The 21,166-nt window shown below is 41.1% G+C and overlaps 2 protein-coding genes across 10 annotated transcripts in view; one reads left to right on the forward strand and one right to left on the reverse strand.

The window, feature by feature from the left end:
* Nucleotides 1–303: 303 nt before the first annotated feature.
* Nucleotides 304–3,965, forward strand: LOC105457557. 3 transcript variants are annotated; one of them, XM_011702282.1, is made up of 9 exons: nucleotides 304–362; nucleotides 515–727; nucleotides 923–1,309; nucleotides 1,578–1,800; nucleotides 1,878–1,986; nucleotides 2,074–2,195; nucleotides 2,533–2,694; nucleotides 3,068–3,211; nucleotides 3,284–3,965. In XM_011702282.1, exons 2-9 carry the CDS (start codon nucleotides 530–532, stop codon nucleotides 3,691–3,693), a joined length of 1,755 nt encoding a protein of 584 aa, XP_011700584.1. In that variant the 5' UTR covers nucleotides 304–362; nucleotides 515–529; the 3' UTR covers nucleotides 3,694–3,965. The 3 variants fall into 3 exon arrangements, with proteins under 3 accessions (XP_011700584.1, XP_011700582.1, XP_011700585.1); XM_011702280.1 differs by having other exon boundaries at nucleotides 312–431; XM_011702283.1 differs by having other exon boundaries at nucleotides 312–431; nucleotides 2,533–2,667.
* Nucleotides 3,966–4,624: 659 nt separating this feature from the next.
* The window catches only part of LOC105457560 (twitchin), a 65,713-nt gene continuing 49,171 nt past the window's right edge, over nucleotides 4,625–21,166 (reverse strand). For all 7 annotated transcript variants that reach the window (XM_011702296.1, XM_011702295.1, XM_011702293.1 and 4 more), the window contains 30 exons: nucleotides 20,820–21,122; nucleotides 19,564–19,948; nucleotides 19,166–19,371; nucleotides 18,542–19,002; nucleotides 17,734–18,268; nucleotides 17,203–17,397; nucleotides 16,446–16,929; nucleotides 15,973–16,228; nucleotides 15,500–15,834; nucleotides 15,293–15,408; nucleotides 14,835–15,119; nucleotides 14,511–14,650; nucleotides 14,139–14,402; nucleotides 13,335–13,951; nucleotides 12,013–13,111; nucleotides 10,686–11,911; nucleotides 10,451–10,584; nucleotides 9,959–10,166; nucleotides 9,532–9,684; nucleotides 9,213–9,439; nucleotides 8,812–9,102; nucleotides 8,363–8,734; nucleotides 7,991–8,047; nucleotides 7,476–7,600; nucleotides 7,282–7,402; nucleotides 7,046–7,188; nucleotides 6,729–6,885; nucleotides 6,206–6,523; nucleotides 5,993–6,106; nucleotides 4,625–5,818 (listed from right to left, as the gene is read on the reverse strand). In XM_011702296.1, coding sequence (XP_011700598.1) covers nucleotides 5,616–5,818; nucleotides 5,993–6,106; nucleotides 6,206–6,523; nucleotides 6,729–6,885; nucleotides 7,046–7,188; nucleotides 7,282–7,402; nucleotides 7,476–7,600; nucleotides 7,991–8,047; nucleotides 8,363–8,734; nucleotides 8,812–9,102; nucleotides 9,213–9,439; nucleotides 9,532–9,684; nucleotides 9,959–10,166; nucleotides 10,451–10,584; nucleotides 10,686–11,911; nucleotides 12,013–13,111; nucleotides 13,335–13,951; nucleotides 14,139–14,402; nucleotides 14,511–14,650; nucleotides 14,835–15,119; nucleotides 15,293–15,408; nucleotides 15,500–15,834; nucleotides 15,973–16,228; nucleotides 16,446–16,929; nucleotides 17,203–17,397; nucleotides 17,734–18,268; nucleotides 18,542–19,002; nucleotides 19,166–19,371; nucleotides 19,564–19,948; nucleotides 20,820–21,122 — 9,530 coding nt within the window. In that variant the 3' untranslated portion in view covers nucleotides 4,625–5,615. The remainder of the gene's footprint in view (nucleotides 5,819–5,992; nucleotides 6,107–6,205; nucleotides 6,524–6,728; nucleotides 6,886–7,045; nucleotides 7,189–7,281; nucleotides 7,403–7,475; nucleotides 7,601–7,990; nucleotides 8,048–8,362; nucleotides 8,735–8,811; nucleotides 9,103–9,212; nucleotides 9,440–9,531; nucleotides 9,685–9,958; nucleotides 10,167–10,450; nucleotides 10,585–10,685; nucleotides 11,912–12,012; nucleotides 13,112–13,334; nucleotides 13,952–14,138; nucleotides 14,403–14,510; nucleotides 14,651–14,834; nucleotides 15,120–15,292; nucleotides 15,409–15,499; nucleotides 15,835–15,972; nucleotides 16,229–16,445; nucleotides 16,930–17,202; nucleotides 17,398–17,733; nucleotides 18,269–18,541; nucleotides 19,003–19,165; nucleotides 19,372–19,563; nucleotides 19,949–20,819; nucleotides 21,123–21,166) is intronic.

The following is a 21,166-nucleotide window of genomic DNA, read 5'->3' on the forward strand; positions in this document are numbered from 1 at the left end:
AAATAATTAATGTGGTTGTAATTGTTTTTACATGAAAGTGGTTAAATGCATTTATAATTAATAAAGTACATACACATAAGGTCAATATTTTTAACTTATATGTATATAGTTTTAATAAATTAAACTTCTCATGTAAAATTTTTACTGCCGCAGATAATAAAATAATAATTTGGTTACGTATAGATATGATCGTGTTTATCCTAAGTATGTATCCTGGTGTTTATCCTACAATCAAATTGGTTGGTAATGTCATCGTTCTTCAATTATCCCCGAGTCCGCAGCATGAAAATTTGCCGGTCGAGTGTCGACCGTCCTTAATAATACCTCGTCGATGGCCTGAAACACACGGCGAATAAAAATTTGTAAGCGCATTGTCTAAACTATTCCAGACTCCAAACTTGTGTCTAAGTAATTCTACAGAACAGCAGACGGTAGTGTTAATAGTTAATGCCACGTGAACATTAAATACACACTGAAAGAAAATAATGCCAATTGTTTTGCATATTTATTTCAGCGAGCACATTTTAGAATGGAAAACAGAAACGAAGAAAATGAGAATCAACGTGAAACAGTGACGTTAATTCTTGGTGCGCATCGATTCGAAGTTGATAAACAAAACCTAATCGGCAAGAGTCAGTATTTTGCTGCGCTTATGTCCGTGAACTATTTAGAACGTCGCCTAACGGAGCACATTGTCAATTATGATGTTTCCCCAAATACGTTGCAGGTTAGTTACGATTTGCAGCATAAGAAATTCTTTTTTCGGTTTTTAAGAATGAAATTTCTTTTTAAAAGTAAAATTTGTTCGCTTTTTTATGTAGCGAATTTTTCACAATTTTTAATAAAATATATTTTTAATAAACAAAAATATAAAAATTGCTTCTCATTGCGCCATCCAAATAAAGAAATAATAATTTTGTAGGATTTCATTTATTGGATTCACAATGACAGACTTGCGGTAGACCATATAAGTATTGAAGAAGGTTTTAATCGTCTTTGGCACCTGTTGGATTTAAGCATTCTATTTCTAACAAATAATTTAGAAAAATGCATAATCGACAGACTCGAGACACATTATATGTCACCAACATGTGCAGTTGATATTTGGAAATTGTCACAGGACTTAAGTCTCAATGTGCTACGAGATCTTTCTTTGGCAGTTTGCCTAGATCGCTTTGATGAATTGCCACTCAATTCTATTTATCAGCTGTCAAAGCAAAATTTTGTGAAATTAATTGGGAACACTAATATAAGAGCCACAGAATCTTATTTGTTTTATGTCGCAAAAGAATGGATGAACTATCATCATGTGGGTATATTATCTTTATACATAAAAATAAAATTTTAAAATTAAAGCGATTTAAATAATTCAGAGAAAATAAGCTCCCGAGAATAAATCATAAAGTGATTTAATCTTAGGAATAATATAAAGAAACTCTACGCCACATTACCTCACCATAAATGAGTTAAAAAACAAATTGTCTTACATTAAGAAAATCATCGTCGAATATTTTGCACTTTTACACATTTAACACATTATAGTTCTGTATATAAGAAAATCTTTTCTCTTTTTGAAGGATTTTACAATTTCTCCAGATATCTTACGAAATAAGGAAACAAAAATTTTACATGGCGTTATATCTTGTGAAGCCAATGAGGCTACATGTCTCAGTGAGCAATTTATTCATTGCTGGGATGGGAAAAATTTCTTTGAGCTTACCTCATTCAAATATCCGGATGATATTATCGATTGTAGCATTAGATTTCATACATTAGCGGGAATGCAGATTATTGCAAGAAGTATGTCTGTTTTCATTTATTCTGTTTTATCTAGAACAGTATTCTATTTATTTATTATATTATGTGATTTTTTTTAGGACACGACTTATATCTTTGTGGTGGAGAATTTGGTATTGGTACGGGCAAGTTTAACAAAAATGTGTGGCGTTATTCTTTGATATCTAAAAAATGGCATCTTGAGACAGTGTGAGTATCTTAATGGCTACGTAAATAATAGGAGTAATATAATGTTAGTTTAATAAAATGTTAAAATAATTTCTACAAATATTGCAGAATGCCAGTTGAAAGAAGGCATATGATTGCTGTGTTTTTGAACAATTATTTGGTACTTGTGGGCGGCGTGGGACGATATCGAAAAAAATTACAGAGTGTTGACATCTACAACATCTATACAGGTGATTTTAATTATGCAGCTGCACAATGCGCAGTTTATTAATATAACGTGAAAAGTATACATGTAATGATTGACTTCAATTTAGGCATATTAATCAAAACGAAAATTATTGTATACAACTTTTCTCTTTACATCACGTTACATAGAACTGCTTCTCATAATTATAATTTACGAATTTAATCTTAAAATTATCTTTTATTGATAAAATATTTTTTTTTTGTTATATTCATTTATGCTTTTGTATTTAAACAATATATAGGAGTTTAGACGTTAAGTGCGAAGGTACCATTTGATTCTGTTAATTATTCATTCTAAATGTTTTTCTTTCGATGACACAGGTTTGTGGACATCAGGTGAAAACCTGCCTTGGGAATTTACCACTGTTCCTGATCATTACGTTTTTGATGGAAAATTAATCATATATAAGTGTGTACATATGAAAGACAAACAGAAATTTTTTTCTTCCTTTAGAGGTGAGATTGATAAAGGCAAGAACGCCTGTAAGTAAGATATTAGCAAAATGTCGGCAGATTGACAGCAAATTAAATCAGAACGTGTCAGCAAAGTGACGTCAACATGTCTCGCACTAAATGCACGCATAAATGATGCGCAAATAATTATAACTTGTACGAGCTTCGATAGACTTTGATTGTAAGAGCCAGACAAAATTTTACATGTGGGAAATGAACACTAATCTAACGGCAGTTTCGGAGGTGTTCAGCGTAGATTGTTCTTGATTATTACTAACAGACTATATCAACAAGTTCTGTCAGATTGCTGACATCTTCAGATATTATAGATTCTGTGTGAAAATTGTTGCCTTTCTGCCATAAAAAATTTATATTAGACTCTGTTTAACATCTGTCTCTGCAGATTTGACTTTCATGTTCTATGTCTACTTTCCTGATGAAAACAAATGGAAAACGAGAACGGGTGTAGATAGTGATTATAATTTATTTTCATGTTTGCCAAGCGAGATACCAATGCTGACGCTCAAGACTCTGCCATGTTACATTGGTAAGTATTATGATTTATACACTATGTAGATGTAAGAAAATAAGTTTACAATTTACATAATATGTTTCGCAGACATTGATGATTCAGATGAAAAACTTTTAAGATTTGTCTCAGAGAAATGTGACATGGAAAAGTGTATTATTGAAAAGAGAGTCGCGTATATGAAATTCGAAAATGACGTTTCAAGTTCGAAATACTTACTGCATACAGAACAGGATGCGTGTTTATCACTTTTAACACCCCCACTTTATGAGTATAAGTATCTTAACGATCTAATTATGCTAGTATGCGTTGATTCGAAAACTTGTACAGAATTAGGTGACAAAATGACGTTACACGTGCATAGCATAAGTATACAAAATCAAATAAAATTCCGTTCCTTTGCCCACTCCCCAAAAAGATTTTTTAATCTAATTCATCCAGATCACTTACACACGACAAACTTTTATCAAATTCAATGTAGGTCAACTCTCGTTAATTAAATATTGATTAAATATGAGAGAGAAAGAGCTAAATAAAAATACAAAAAATGTAAATGTTGCAGAAAGAACGGACATGTTTACATATTCCAAAAAATATGTTGACTTTTATTTTTATGTGTCACGATGTTCTCTACCGATTGTTATATATTTCAAATTATTACGAAATGTCAAATGAATACTTAATGATTGTGCAAACTTTACATCGTTGCATATATGGAAATACTTTCTGTACATAATTTTTTTATAAAATATACAAAAAAAGTACAAATTTTTTTTATTGTCTATGACTTCTTTTCTTCTTCAATAATTCCACAGAGCTTGAATTGATGAGTATTCTGGAAAAGACAGTACTATGTGTACTATTATGGCTTCCTCTTTGTTACGTCACAACTGTAATTTTTATAGAAAGAAATTTATGTTCCGCTTTGGAGAATCAAGCTTTGTTTTCAGGCTCGTTTATTGTTAATATTTGAAAGTTTTCTTACCTCTAAGGGATGATGCAGTATCGCGATCTTCAGTTGAAAATCTTATAGGCTTAACTTTGTATTTTGGACACTTTGTTTCTATCACAATCGAAAAAAATATTTTCCTATTAAAAAATCCTAGTGTCATATACGCGATGTGACAATTTCAGAAATCAAACTTGAAAATAATGAAAATCTCTTGCTTGACAAGCGATTGCTTTAGCATGGAATCTAGTCTCTCACTATATGATTTTTATACTACAGTTACATTAATTATATGTTTTCTCCTTAAGATTTATACCGGTTATCTTCATTATCAAATATACAAAAAGCGTACCGTATTCCTTTGCTGTTCGATACAAACGCAAACGCTAACTCGGGAATGAGTATGGGAAAAATTAATAGAAATTACATTAAGAATAGATCGATTGTTAAGATAGGAGGGTGTAATAACTGTCATAACAGACTCATTTTAAATTGTATGTTTCATTTTATCGTAAATTTTTTGACGGAAGCAGTCTTCAAACAAGTAAAACACGACGGTGCGTACCATTAACATGGAATAGGAGGGCACATCGCGACAGTAACAACACTTGCGTACTCCTAACGCCATCGAGAGATTCCCCCGGCGAGATTCTTGGATGGTATTAAAAACGTATGTTCGGATGTTTCTTTTTTTGAGGATGCTGGCAGTCTCGCCGGGAAAATCGCTTTCGCGGGCGTCGACATCCCACGAGATGCCCGTTTTTTCCCTTTTCTCTTTTTTTTTTGGATGCCACACTCGTGATATGCCCGTTAAGTAGATGCGTGTACTCGAATGTGTGCCGAGTCGTGTAATACAGCAAAGCCGATAATTTTAGCGTAGTAGTAGTAGTAGTAGTTGCGCGTGCTATCCGTAATGCTTGTTGCGGAGACGGCGAATTCGGATTCTCGTCGCGACAGCGAGCCGCGATCCCGACGATTCGCGCGGATCATGCGACATCATGACAAACACACAGGAAGAAAATACAGCGTTCCAGAATAATTTACATATAGAATACGCGAGAGAGAGAGAAAGAGATAAATAATTAGTCCTCCAGTTCTCTCTTCTTTTCTGTTATATAAGGACGTCACATACTCTAAAAATGTTCGCTGCGGCCGAGCCGCTCCGGCTCGACTCTTCGCTCGCATCGCGTGCATTCCGGTTAAATTTCACGAAAAGCAGAAAGGCGAGAGTGTGGAAGGCGCGGCAACGATCGTCCACAAGTCGGACGCGTGCGAGAGCGGAGGAGATACAGATCCTTTTGGAGAACGTATTCGGATAAATACGAGACCCACCGAGGTATACACGTGCGCCCATTGATATTCGCGAAACGATCCAGAAACGTGTTCTCCGCGAAGAATGTATGTCAGAGATGCTCCGATTCGATCGTCGACCGCGATGATAATCGACGTGTAACCCGGTACCAAGATCGATTTTCACAGCTCGCCGGGATTGACGATGTTGAGAGCGAACGCCGAGTTTGTCTCGCCCTTCTGGCCGATCGCACGCGCCAAGTATTGACCGACGTCGCTGGCTGTGCAAGCCTTGATGCCGAACTCGAAGGACGTGCTGCCGTCCGAGCTGAAGTGGTATCTGCTGCTCGTCTCGGGGATCGCCTTGCCATCCTTCAACCAAGTCACTGGAAAATTCGTGATATTGTTAACAACACGGTGGGCGCTGCTTTGGCCGCTTAACGGAACGTAGGGAGGGCGAGGAAAATTATTAAAAAATGACTTACTTAAATTACTAAATTATCATTACAATTATTTGGTTACTTATTTACTTAAGTTGCTATAGCTAAAAAATTACGTACCTTTCAAAGGCGCGGTATCAGTCTTGCACGTGAAAGTAACCGACTCGCCTTCACTCACTGTTGCAGACTGCGGGAATGTCGCGAACGCTGGGCTTTTCGGCTCTTCGTTTGGAGCTGGAAGAAACGTGGAACGGATGAAAATTAAGATACTGTCGCTCGTCTAGTCTAATATTGGATTCTTCCGTTAAACGATTTGACAATCATTTCTTTTACCGAGTACGCTTAACGTGCACGACGAGTAGCTCTCTCCTGCGTCGTTGAAAGCTTCGCACGTGTAAGTGCCGGAGTCCTCGGGGAATATCTCGGCGATGATTAGCTTGTAGATGTTAGCCTCGCTGGTGTACTGGAAGTCCTTGCTGGGCTTGATCTCCTTGTTGTTGTGCAGCCACACCACGTCGAACTTCTTCGCGCCGATTATTCGACAGCTGAGTGTCACAGCCTCGCCGTCCTTCACGTACTTGCTCGTCAGGTGGTCGACGATCTTCGGCGATTTGTCGTCGCCCTGCTTCTTCCCGGCGGCGTTCTCCACGGCTGGAAAGCGAAGTTGGACTAACTAAGCGTCACGCGTCTTTCATATTTAGCTTCTAATAAAGTATATACAATAAGATAACATAAAAATGAAAGTAAAAGACAAAATTAAATCCCCACTTAGAGCTCAGATTGAATTATATGAAGTTGAATTAACACCGCGTTGATTGATCAAATTATTTGATAAGAATTGCGGATGTGCTCTTACGTTTTATAGTCAGTTTGCAGGATGTCGTGTCGCTGCCGATGCTGTTGGTCGCGAGACACGCATACTCGCCTTCGTCCTCGGGGAATACCTCGTTGATCGTGAGAATGGCCACTCCGTTCTTGTATTTGAGATCGACGACCTCTGACGAGCTCAGCATCTATAAGAAAATTTTATCGCGCACATACACACACATAATAATCATCAATAGAAACGTTTCTTTTGCACGTGATTTTAATGCATTAATTTAATTTATATTTTATTTAATTTATTAATTAGATTTTAATTATAACGAATAGATTTCGGACTTATGCGTCTACCTTGCCGTTTTTACTCCAAGTAATTTGCGGCTCCGGATCGCCATCGACTTTGGCCGTGAGTTCCAAATGTTCGCCATCGTTGATCGTGAGATTCTTCAGCTTTTGAGTGAACTGCGGCGGTCTCATCGAATCGTCCGAGGGCACTTCAATATATTCATGTGAGATTAAATAAATTTTATCCTAAATAGTCTAGCTATATTCGAGGTATAACATATTAAAAAAAACGATATGCTTACGGGTGAGTTCTTTTGTGGCGCTTCTGGATCGAGATGGACTGCCGGTAGTGTCGAGCTTCGAGCCGTACTTCTTTATGCTTCGTTTGTCAGACGAGTCGTTAACTTTGACACTGGAGCTGTCCTGAAATTGTATCCAAAAATATCGTGTCAGTCGTTTCATTTTTATTATAAATAATCTTATTTCGAAGAGATACCTTATAAGAGGAGATCGTGGAATTTTGTTGGGTTGTGGAACTGTAGCCGCTATAACCGCTAGACTTGTGAACTGTCACGATCGGCGGTGGTGCCGGCTTCAGCGGTTGCTCGATGAACCTTCGATCTTGGAGCAAAATCATTCGTTATGAAAGAACGACACACATTCGTATATAACTATGTAATCTTATTATAAAATTTACACGGCTAGTATTTTTCATTGCAAAACGCAAGCTATAAAAGAACTCAAAAATAAGCAAGAAAGCTAATTCAACATGAAGTACGTATGCAGGATATAAAAAAGGAATGAGTAGTTATATAATATAATCCAAGGGTCATTATTTTTGGAATAAATCTAGATAGTTAAAATTTTACAGTTACTTTTGCATAAATAATATGAAAAACTAGATGATGTAAATGGACGAACACAAAAACAAAATGTCTATCGTCTAATGAAATTGCTTTTAATAACAGAGGAAGAGGGTGGCAAACAGGGTACACTTTTAAACAGCTCTACCTCCGGAATGTAGGAGGTCGTGCACTAATTTTACTTGTTCCTCCGTTTCTCCAGTGCCTACAAATAAACGCTCAATGAGGTCTGTTTCGTTAGCAAATTCAATTTAAATTATATGAAAAATATTATCAACCTTATTTCTCTCTAAAAGTTCGAAGAACGCAAATAAATCTTAATTTAAATAAAATCAATTTTAAATGCAAAATTAATCTTAAAAGTTATTTATTATATTTTTTAGTTTTAAGAATAATTAATTATCTCAAATTATTCGCAATAAACAGGTATAATTATTGCGTTCAACTCCGTAAAATAATCTCTCATCCTTCAATTTCTATATTTTTTAATTCGATATACAATAACTTATTCATGTCATACCTTCTACGATGACTACGCAACTAGTCTCGTCTTTGCCGTGTTTGTTGGTAGCCACGCAACGATATTTGCCGCTGTCCTCCGGCTTGCAGTCAACGATCTCCATCGTGACGACACCGTCGGCGTTGCTCATGGGATAATTGTACTTGGATAATTCTTCCCTGTCCTTGTACCATTTCACAGTGGGAGGTGGATTGCCGCTCAGGCAGCAGAGCAGCTTGCAAGTCTGCCTGATCTGTATGACACGTGGTCGCAGTAGGAACGTGAAGTTCGGCGCCGACTCGATCGTCTCCAGCCACACGTTGTAGCCAAGCGGTTCTCGTCTGCGTACAGGATGCAGCTCGGGCCTGTACTTCGGAATTTCTCTCGGCAGTGCTAAATAAAAAAAAAAAATCACAATTTTCTCTCAAAATTATGTAAACGTAGACATAAAATTCTGAAAGAACGCTTACGTTGTACGTTGAGAAAGACGACTTCCTCGCGGTAGCCATAATGATTCTCCGCACGTATAATGTACTCCCCTCTGTCCTCCAACTTGACTCTGTTAATAATAAAGGTGTAATCGTCGCCGTGGTATCGCTTCATGAATTTAACGGATTGTCGTAGCTCCTGGTTGTTATGCGACCAAGATAGAGTCGGTGCCGCGATGGCGATCACGCGACAAGTGAATTTCACGCTCTGTCCTTCATAGGCGAACGCGCTTTGCGGTTTGATGACGAATCTAGGTGCCGCTTGTCGGCGATCTGTAAAAGTATAATTAATTGGAGAGTTACGCGTTAGCGAGACAGACGATCGGATGTCTTCACATAGCTTTTATGAAAATTAATTATGCATGTGGTAATTTTTTCCTCACCGAAGCAAGAATCGTAAATTCTGTATTTCTCGATTAAAAGTTTCCTGAGCGACGAGTACTCGGCTAGGCGGCCGATGGGAAGGACATACTTGTCCCAGTTCTCATACTTGGCACGCAATCTGTCTCTGATGCTGAGGTAACGACTGTTGGCGATTGGATTGGTCCACTTGCTATGATCGCCGGTCAACCATGGATGAAGTAGACACTCGTGCGCAGTCATGCGCTTCCTTGAAAGACAAGAATACAGTAATGTGAACGAAATAATAACGGGACAGGAGAGAAGAAGGAAAAGGTTTGTGAAGGAAACGGTAAAACGTACTCTTTGTTTTTGACAAGTAGCCGCCTGATGAAATCTTTGCCCTCCTCGGAAACGTCGCGGAATGCCTCCTCGTCGAAGTCCCAATCGCATGCCTTCACGTTCTTCAAGGTCTCGATGTCGTTGTCACCGGCGAATGGCGAAAGACCGCTCAATCTGTGCAAACGACGCATGCTAGTCGATAAATTTCTTTTGTTTTTTTAAATAAAATTCTATTTATCACAAAGTACATACAAAATACATAAATACATACAATCGTCTCAATTATTTAATTAAAACCTTCCAATAATTGTAAAGTTGATTAAGCAATAACTCCTTAAAAAATATTAAGTATTTTATTACTTATTACATTTGATAGTGAAATAAATCGAACATCTAAGAAACGTGAAATATTCAATCGCTTCGATTATGTGGCAAAAAGTTTACTTACAGAACATAAGCCAGTACACCACAGGCCCACATATCGGTGTAAAAACCGACCGGCTCACGTTCGACAATCTCGGGGGCGGCAAACTCGGCCGTGCCCGTGCTAATTTTCACTACCTCGTTCGGGTCGAGTTTAGTAGCCAGACCGAAATCGATTAGTTTCACATTCGTGCTGTTGCGAGTTTGACACATGATGTTCTCGGGTTTGATATCTAGAAACAATCACGTATCATACGATAACATAATGCATTTAATAAATTAAGTGCTCGCAACATTTTTAAATGGCATCTCCAAAATTAAAATTATAAATTTTGCGCCTTATTTTATTACCATTAATCAACGATAAACAAATAATAATTAAAGGCTTAAATTTCTAGTAAAATAAAATTTAATTAAAAGACAAATTATAGATTGACTGAATTACTGGACTGATAAATAAAATCTATAATCAATTTCACATGTGTATCGTAAGAAAATCGTTGTTAAAATATCTTACCAAGGTGGATGATGTTCTTCTCGTGCATATGCTTGACACCTTCGCAGATCTGCCTCATGTAGTTAATGACTTCCGCCTCGGACATGGTGTAACCTTCGGCCGTGATCCTCTCGAACAGTTCGCCGCCGGACAGGCTAAAGAGACAAATGATCGAGATCAAGGATAACGCAAACCCATCATGATCGACCGTCGGATTTAATAGCAAACGATTTTTCTGTCCAAAGTGGATACTTACAACTCGAAGATCAGCACCATCTCATCATCATCTTCGAAGGCGTCGTGCAGGTTGATCAGCTTGGGATGATGCAGCTGATTCATGATGTCGATCTCCTTCCTGATCAGCTCCTTCTCCATCACGTGCGACACCGGGATAAATTTGGCGGCAAAGATGTTACCGGTGGTCCTCTCGCGGCAGCGGTGCACCACGCCGAAAGCGCCCGTGCCGATCTCCTCCAGGATGTCGTATTTATCGTAAACTGACGTGTGCTTGATCTCGACCGGTTGCGGCACATACTTGCTGTACACGTCGAAAACAAATTGGTCGTAGTCGTGCGGCTTCTCGTCCTCGCGACCGCGTATCTTCTTGCCGCTCGCGTCCACCTCGTACTCCTTCTTCTTGAACTCGCGCTTGATCACGCTCTTTGTGGTGATCAACGGCGTCACCTCGCTCGGATCCGAGCGCCCGTAGATGTTCTCCGCGCACACCCGGAAATCGTACTGCTGTCCGGGGCTGAGGCCGGTCACCGCGAGTGTGCAGAAACGGGTGTTGCCGGCACGGATCCAACTGCTCATCGGGTGCTCGCGTTTCTCCACCACGTAGTTGGTGATGTTGCTGCCGCCGTCCCAAACCGGCGGCTTCCAGCTGACCGCCAGCGAGTCGTGACCGATGTTATCCACCTGCGGGAACCTGGGCGGGTCCGGACGATCGCTGATCTGGATCTTGATGATGGCTGTGTCCTGGCCGAGATCGTTCTCGGCGGAGATGCGATACGGACCGGAATCCAAGCGGCTGCCGTCGCGTATCGTCAGCACGGCGTGTCGCTCTTTTACCTCGACGGAGTAATGTCCGCCGGATTCGATCACCTCGCCCTCGCGCACCCACGTGATCTTTGGCTTCGGGTAGCCGGTAAACGGAATCTTGATGACGACGTTCACGCCCTTGTCGAAGAAGGCGGTGTCGCGGAAACGCGGCGGCACGTTCAGCTTCGGCGGCGTCTTGATGAAGAGCTCGCCCTTGGTGGATTTCACGCCGCACTTATTCGCCGCACGGCAGAAATACTCGTCGGCGTCCTCGCCGAACACGTCGTGGATAATAAGATTGTGAGTATCGCCCTCGGAGTAGATGTTGTAGCGACTACCGCTCACGATCTCGCGAGCGCCCTTGAACCATGTGATGTTTGGTTTCGGCGTGCCGATGATCTTGCACTGGAAGTGGGCGTTGTGATTCTGGACGCAATTCACCTGAGAGAGAAAAAAATGAGAAAATTTTCTTGCATTATTTTGCGTCTCAGTTATAATAATTGCTTATAATTATGCAAGGTGCAAATTAAAAAAATACAAACCTTCTGGAGAGGTTGAATGACCTCCGGAGGCTTCGCCGCTTGCGGATCGACGATCTTCACGGAGGTCGAGGCCTTCGATTCGGGACTAAGTCCTGCGGCGTTTTGAGCAAATACGCGGAATTCGTACTGCCTTCCTTCGATCAAGTTGCTGATATTAATCTGCGTCGGTAGGCAGATGCTAACGTTCACACGCTGCCATGCCTGACTGCCGACCTCTCTCTTATCGATCCAGTAACCCTGGATCTTAGCACCACCGTCCGTTTCCGGTTTCTCCCATGAAAGATTGACGAAATCACCACCCACTTCGATGACCTTGGGCGTGCCGGGTGGTCCCGGTGGATCGAACGGCGCCTTGGCCTTGATCGGGTTGGTGCCCTCCAACGGCGGGCCCATGCCGTTGTCGTTGGCGGCCATCACCCGGAAGAGATACTCCTGACCCTCGGTAAGACCCTGCACGACGAAAGTGGTGTCTTTGCAGAAGGACGACACGATGATCCAGTGCGTGTGGCTGACGTCGCGGCGCTCCACCACGTAGTGAGTGACCCGAAGACCACCGTCGTACTTGGGCGGATGCCAGGACAGGGTGCACGTATGCTTATCGATATCGGAAACGTCGAGCGGACCGATCGGCGGTCCAGGCAGTCCGGTGATGTACACGTTAAAGGACGCGCTGACGCTACCACTGTCGTTCGAGATGGAGAGATCGTAAATGCCTGCGTCGTCCTTTTGGATATCCTTGATGAAGATAATGAGATACTCGTCGAACACGGTGTACTTGATGTGCGTGGTCTCCATGATCTGGCGACCGTCCTTCTTCAGAATCACTTCCATCGGCTGATCGCCGCTGTAGTAGATCTTGATCTTCGTGTTATCGCCCTCCGGCAGGTAGAGATCGCCCGGCATGCGCTCGATGCGCGGCGGTGTGCCGATCTTCAGCCTGCACGTGGTCGCGGCGACGCCGAGCGGATTCGAGATCTGGCAGCTGTAGTCGCCGTCGTCTGCGTCCCACACTTCGGATATCACCAGCCTGTAGATGCCGTTTATCGCTTCGGCGCGGAAGCGGCCGCCTAAAGTGATCTCGCGACCGTTTTTCAACCACCTGAACAAATTAAAATTATATTAATATCAGATCGAAGAAAGAGAAAGAGAGTGAACAATAAATGTATAATAATAATATAATTACTGTTAAGACATAAGTACATATAAATCTCAAATAATCAATTTAAATGTTAATTTTAATTTTTTATTTTAATTCAAATAAGTCTCTCTTAGTCAATAATAAGAAAACTAGCAAATATTAAATAAATGTTATTTCTGCTAACCTGGCGGTCGGCAATGGTTTACCCGTGGCTTCGCATTCGAGAACGAGCATTTTGCCAAGCGGTATAATCTGACTGATGGGCAGGTTTCTGATGAACTCCGGTTTCTCGCCACCCTCGACCTCGCAGATTTTCACCGGAGTGGTGCACGAGCTCGGCTGGGATCTGCCGGCCGCGTTCACCGCGAAGATCCTGAACTCGTAGTCACCTCGCTCGATCAGATGCATAACCGTGTACTCGGTATCGACGACATTGTACTCGTTGCACTTGGACCACATCGCGCTGCCCACCTCGCGCTTCTCGATCACGTAGCCGGTGATCCTGCTACCGCCGTCGGACACGGGCGGCTCCCATCGCAGATCAACGTAATTCTTGCCGACCTTGGTGACTTGTGGCGTGCCAGGTGGCGACGGCACGTTGAACTTGCTCTTGAGTCTGAACGGCGCGGACGGCGGGCTCGGCTTGCTGAAACCGGCCGCGTTCTTCGCGCGGATTCTGAACTCGTACTCGTGGCCGCTCATCAGACCATAGCACACGTACGTGGTGTCCTTGAAGAGATAGTCGTTCGCCACGCGCCACTGAACGTCCTCAGCGGGATCGCGGAATTCGATCTTGTAACCCTGTAATTGTTATTTTATATTAATAAATGTACATTATTAGAATACATTAGTAGAATACATTATTATTATATTAATAGCGTAAAAAATATCTAAACTTTGAAAGTACAACTTTAAACTTTGATCTTTATATACAAATATAATCGTACAATATTATATCTCGTAAGTATACATTTTCTTTTTTACATACCTGGATGCGAGAGCCACCATCGGATAATGGTCTCGTCCATACTACCGTGGCATTTGAGGTGTCCCAGTCGATGACTCGTGGCTGTCCTGGGGGATCCGGCACCGTGAAGGGGAATTTGGCTGTTATCGGCTCGTCAGCTTGCAACGGGTCGGATATACCGTACTGGTTCTCCGCTCTTACGCGGAAATTGTACGTGCGATTCGGTTCCAGACCGATCACGTCATAATGTGTGCTCCTCGCGAAGCTGCTGAGCTTTACCCAGAACTGGAAGAGCAATAAAGATATCGATATCTGTTCGACGTCGCATCTTATGTCGTATGGAAAAATAATGCTATATTTTTTATAATCATTATTTTTTAAGTAAAAACTTACGCCGGCCGGATCCAGTTTCTCGACGATATAATTCGTAATTGGCGAACCACCATCGTCGAAGGGCGGTTTCCACGTCAGCGTGCAGGTTTCCGGAGTGATATCGGAGATGTCCAAAGGCGCCAGAGGTGGCGACGGTTTGTCTAAGAAAGAAATACTCTTATAATGTAACTCACATGTCTTTAATATCAGAGTGCTTAGTTAAAAAAAATTTTCAAAATTATTATTTTGCTATTTTCACAACAATTTAATTATAATAATTAAGATGCAGTTTTCTTTTAAATAATAAATCGGGGATTAAAAATTGATGCGTAGCAGGATATTTACCGACAACAAGGACTTTGCACGAGGCGGAGTCCGTGCCAACGGTGTTCGTGAGATATATCGTGTATGTGCCAGTATCCGATCTCTTTGCCTTCTTGTTAATGAACTGTGAGGCCACGTCAGTCGTCTCGAATTTGATCCTCTCACCAGTGAGAACTTCCTCGCCGTTGATAGACCAGTTCGGTCTCGGTTTCGGATTGGCTGTGTACGGCACCGTAATGGTGAACGGTTCTCCGGCAATCACGGTCATATCGCGGATGCTGAGGTCACTCGTGATCTTCGGTGGGACTGTAACAAAACGATTGTTATGTTGAACTATATCTGAATTAACTTAAAAAATCAATGATGATAAAAAATTTAATTAAATATATATACATATAATAATTTTAGTACATTTTAATTATAAAATATATATTCTTTTTTATTTGTAGAATAAAACATTTTTAAAAAGATATATTTACATGGTGGAGCACTGGCACGAATAACGTCGGAATTGGAGCTCCATGGTCCCCGACCAGCGGCATTTTCCGCAGCTACGCGGAACTCGTAATCATGATTTTCGATCAGTCCAGTGACTCTACAAGATCGATAAAAAAAATTGTTAAGACATCACGTTAAAATGAAAGATACTTTTTTTTTAGAAATGTGCAGTAGCACAGATCGCTCACTTGTAAGTAGTGTCGTGCACCAGAGCCGGAGTGGCTTTGACCCATTTGTCCTCGTTGAGAAGACGCTTCTCGACGACGTATCCGAGGATCGGCGAGCCGCCGTCGTGACGAGGCTTGGTCCAGGTAATGGTGATGCTGTCCTCGGTGGTCTCCACGCCGCGAGGTGTGCCAGGTGCACCCGGCGGATCAAACGGATGTCGCGCCTTTATCGGATCGATCGTCGTCGCTGGGTCCGACGTGCCGTACTGGTTCTCCGCCATCACCCGGAACTCGTAGACTTGACCGACCGTCAGATTTCTGACTCGCACAAACGGTGTCGTAACGTAGCTGCTCACCTGCAAGTTTCTTCTCTTTAGAACCTCTGGTATTACTTCCAAATTAATTTCTATGCTACACAATTTTCCCGATTAATTCTTCCTCGCATTCTTTTTATCCAGATTTCGTGATAATGATCTTAATATAATATTTCTCACCTTGGACCACGTGGCGGCCTTCGGTTCCTTCTTCTCAATCACGTAGTTAGTGATATCAGCACCGCCGTTGTCCTTGGGCGGATTCCAGAAGAGAGTGAGAGCGTCGCCACCAAATTCGTCCGCGCGCAGATTCTCGGGTGGACTAGGACGATCGAGGACCTTGACGTTAACGGTCGCCGTGTCAAAGCCGGATGAGTTGCGCAGCTGAAGTCTGTATTGACCTCCGTCCGAACGTTTCGCATTCTTCACTACCAGGCTGCAGCAAAAAACCAATTAATAATATAATGTGCATTATCATTATCTTCATTAATCTACGCCACGATGACGAGAAATTTTTGATTTAAATATATTATATAATCAAAACTTTGAAGTTTAATATTAAACTTTAAAATTAATAGGCAAACCGAAAACTTTATATCTTTTTTTTTATCCTCGTGTTCTCAAAAGTTTATAATAATGTCAAAAGTACACACCTGGCAAAATCATCGGCCAACTGTTGATGCACGCGTGGATCGGTTTCATCCTTGACGACGTCGTTGGCGAACCACGTGGCGGTCGGTTTAGGGAAGCCAATGTAAGGCACATGAATGGAGAAGTCTTCGCCGGCGCGAACGGTGATATCGCGAACCCCACCGAGATCCATGACTGGTTTGTTGGGTTGCTCTTCAATGACAATCGGATTGCTGGGTCGGCTCGGGTCGCTGCTGCCGACATCGTTCACCGCGAACACCCTGAAGAGATACTCTTCGCCCTCCTTCAACTTCGGCACGGTGTACACGTTGCTCGGTATGGGCGCGCCGTTTACATCTGACCAGTCGTCATCACCCTTAGCCTTCTTCTGGATGATATATCCTCGAATCTTCGAGCCACCGTCGCTTCGCGGTGGTCGCCAGCTCAGGGTCACCGAATCCTTGGTGATCCTATCCGCTTTGGGCGGCTCGGGCGCGTCAGGACGCACTGCAATGATAACAATAATATAACTAAATATTAAAAGATATTGGCATGATAATTAAAACTAATAATCAATATTAATGGTTATAAATAAAATTCGAATTTGGAACTGATATTAATAATCAAAATAATATGAAATAAAACTAATATTAAAGAAAGATTAAAATTAAAATAAATGCTAAGACAAAGCGTTCAGATTATAGCATTTTTAAATAAATTTTTTTGAATTGGATTGCATTTGTTAAAATATATTATTATGACCGATTAAAATATACTTACAGCGTTGATGTCCAGCTGTGATCGGTTCAGTAGGCTTGCTGGGTTTGCCAGTTCCAGCTTCGTTGACAGCGCTCACTCTAAATTCATATCGCGAACCCTCATGAAGATCCTGCACGGTGAACGTCGTGTTCGGTGTCGGGTAATTGTTGACCTTCAACCATTCGCCGCCACGCTCGCGCCTTTCCACGTAATAACCTGAAGAAGATAATGCAAATAATGTAAGTCACGTGTAACTTTTAACATCGTATTTTCATCAAAAAAATGAAAGAAATAATAACTTGAAGAAAATAATGCGAATAGCGTAAGTCACATGTAACTTTCGACATTTCCATCAAGAAAATAAAAAGGAGTTCCATCGTGTTTAAATTTTTAACAATATAAATTTAAATTTAATAATTTCAAAGAATCTCTTTAAACCATAAAGATTTAATATATATATATATTATATAACAATGTTAGATAATAAAACATTAATTTTCGCCTGTATATAAGAGGCAAATAATTATAAAATAATTTATTACAATATCTTACCGGTAATAGGCTTTCCTCCAGTATTAATAGGAGGATTCCACGCGAGACTGCAGCTGTTAGGAGTGTAACCAAGAATCTCAGGCTGACTCGGCGCATCCGGCGGATCGTACGGGCTCTTGGCGATCACAGGCTTGCCTTCCAAGGGCTCCGACACACCGTACATGTTCTCGGCGCGGACCCTGAAGACGTACTTCTTACCTTCAGTCAAGCCCTTCGCCGTGAAGCTCGTCCTGGGAACGTATCCAGGCACTTGTCGCCAATTGTCAGAACCGTAATCCGAAACCTCGACGATGTAGTTTGTAATATCGGATCCGCCGTTGTCCGCCGGTGGATTCCAGGACAGCCCGACAGACTCCTGCGTCGTGCCGGTGTATTGCAGAGGACCTTGTGGTGGTCCAGGCTTGTCCACGACTATCACTTCGATATCGGCCGAGTCCTTTCCATGCTCGTTCGTCGCGGTCACGGTGTACATGCCGCCGTCATCTCGCACGGACTTCTCGATCAGCAACTGCGTTCGGTCGCTCTTGGTCTCGGTCTGAATATATAATAAAAATGAGAAAATATTGTAGAGTAAACTGCACAACAATTAATTAAATATAAAAATTGAAAGAAACTCTACGAGGTGAGGAATAAAATCTAAAATTTACTTTCTGTAAAACATAAAAATGTACTATGGAATTTAATTCATATAACACAATAATTAATAAAAAATATTTAAGAGTTTAATTCAATTTATAAATTCAAATTAATTTAATAAAAAACTAAATCTCTATTGCAATTCTAAAAATAAACAGGAAGATAAACCTACAGATAAGCGAAGAGTTTCCATAAGCGATTTTCCATCCTTGCTCCATTCGATTTTCGGCGTGGGCGCGCCGGACAACGGTATGTTGACGTTAATCGGTTCTCCAGCGCGAACCTTGATCTTGCGTCCGATTAGAGCGTCCAGATGAAGCTTCGGCTTCTCCTTCATAGGTTTAGCCGTGAATACGGACGAGGTCTCGCTCGGTTTTCCAGCACCTGCGGCATTTATAGCCGACACGCGATATTCATACTGATGACCCTCGGTCACATGATCGTCGTAATACTCAGGATATCTGACGGGTTCTTTGTTCTGCTTTATCCAGCGACCTGTAGCACGATCGCGACGCTCCACGTCGTAGCCGATGATCTTGGAGCCGCCGTTGCTAATAGGCGGGGTCCATTTGATCTTGATGTGATCTTTGTCAGCGTCCACGCATTCCGGCTTGCCGGGTTGTCCAGGAACCACTAAGCAATTAATATCGAATATATGTTAACAAAAAAAGAAAATAATAAAAAAAAAATATATATATATATATTAGAAAATAAAGGAATTTCTATCATTTCTAAAAATATATAAATATGTACTTAATGATCTTTTTTGTAATAATTTTAAAATAGATTTGCTCACCGAATTGATTTTTGGCAACAACAGATCGATCGGTGGTCAGTGGCTCAGAGCGACCTTGAAGATTTTCCGCGGACACGCGGAATTCGTATGTAGTTCCCTCAAGCAACCTTGGCACAGTCGCATGATTATACTTGGGATTAACGTGTGTAACTGCTGGTACCCAGCCGCCACCATGCGTGAGATCGCGTTTTTCGATGACGTATCCACTGTAAAAAAAATAGAATAAAAACATGTAAGAAATTATTTCATATGTATTATTAATACCATTCTTTTTCTTGAATACATCGTGTACTTCTTCACATAAATTGTTGTAATTTATAATTTTTAACGTGATAATTCTGTCACGTAAAATTATAATTCGTAGATGATGTTTTCCGAATGTTTAAAAATTTACTTACGTAAGTTCACTGCCTCCATTATCCTTGGGTGGCTTCCACGAGAGCGTGACGGACTGATTAGTGATTTCCTCGTACTGCAAGGGACCTTCCGGCGGTCCAGGCTTATCCAGGACAGTCAGCTGGAAGCTTCCTTCATCTATACCGCTGCTGTTCTTCAGCAACAGATGGTACAATCCCGAGTCGGATCTTTTGGCGTTGACGATGTGCACGATTGTGTGATAGCCGATCGATGTAATCGTCGTCCTGTCGTTGGAAGTCAATTCGTTGCTTCCTACGCTCCACGTTGCCTCCGGCGTCGGTTCGCCGACGAAGTCGATATCCACGTGGAAGATAAGTCCGGCCTTGATACGAACGTCCTGCAGAGGCGTCTTGATCTTCGGGGCCACTAAATAAATTAAAGAAAGTTAAATGTAACAATGGCTAACAAATATATTGTCGCGATCAAAATGTATAAGAAATTTGAGTTATAAAAAAAGATAGATATAAAGCTTTTCCCCAATGTTTAAAAATTCAATCTTCCAGAAAAATAAAGATATAGACTTCTTTCTGGGCTCATCTTAAAGATGAATTATATGGCTATTTTTTAAGAAATCGTGATTTTATCGTGATTTATGTCGTGAAGAGTAGGTGTGGTGGATGGTGGTAGTGGGTGGTGGAGGTGGGTAATGGGTCAAAAAAAATTTTTAGTTTAAAAATTAACTGATATAAAATATTTTCCAAAAAAAATTTTTATCTTAAAAATCAAATTCCATGTTATCTGCATTGAAGCTTCTTTTCCCCAATGTTTAAAAATTCATATCTTCCAGAAAAATAAAAATATCGACTTCTTTCTGGACTTATCTTAAAGATGAATTATGTGGCTATTTTCTAAAAAATCGAGATTTTATTTAAAAATGGCCGATTCAATATGGCCGTTTAAAACGTCATTTTATTGAAAATTGTTAAAATTTGTTTAATTAAAATATAATTTGGTATAAATGTTATTGGACGATGTATGGAGTTTAATACGCACCGCGCGCAAAACGTCATTTTTTTGAAAATTTATTTCTTATCAAAAATTGTTAACATTTGTTTAATTAAAATGTAAATTGGTATAAATGTTATTGGAAGATGTATGGAATTCAATACGCAGCGCGCGCGAAGTGCGCGCCTGTTATATACTAGTTAGATTAAAAAATATGTTTTATACTCTTATTATAATTTTTAATCAAATCGTTGCTCTTTAAATCAATTCTCAATGAGAATTCACAACTTACAGTAACGAGGTTTGGCAGTGACAAGATCGCTGGGCTCCGACGGTTCGGATTGACCGGCGGCGTTGACAGCGATCACACGGAATTCGTACTCCTGGCCTTCCGTCAGATCCGGAACGGTCGTGCTGTTTTGACCAGCCGGCACGTGTACCGCGTTCACCCAATAAGGGCTGCCCTTTTCCTTCTTCTGGACAATGTAGCCCGTGATCGGTGATCCGCCGTCGTTCTTCGGCACTGGCCACTGCAGATCCACGTGGTCCTTGTCCCAGTCCGTGATCTGCGGTTTGCCAGGTGCGTCCGGTTCATCTGAAAATCGCAGTCGCATTTATTAACAACAACCTTATTATTTT

Source organism: Wasmannia auropunctata, unplaced genomic scaffold, assembly GCF_000956235.1.
Source record: "Wasmannia auropunctata unplaced genomic scaffold, wasmannia.A_1.0 LD335207.1, whole genome shotgun sequence".
Lineage (NCBI taxonomy): Eukaryota > Metazoa > Arthropoda > Insecta > Hymenoptera > Formicidae > Wasmannia > Wasmannia auropunctata.

Coding starts and splice junctions, on each gene's coding strand:
- LOC105457557 (XM_011702282.1), top strand. CDS start 530: ATGGAAAACAGAAACGAAGAAAATGAGAATCAACGTGAAACAGTGACG. Junction 2,695..3,067: donor TGATAAAGGCAAGAACGCCT/GTAAGTAAGATA, acceptor CTGTCTCTGCAG/ATTTGACTTTCATGTTCTAT. Junction 3,212..3,283: donor GACTCTGCCATGTTACATTG/GTAAGTATTATG, acceptor TATGTTTCGCAG/ACATTGATGATTCAGATGAA.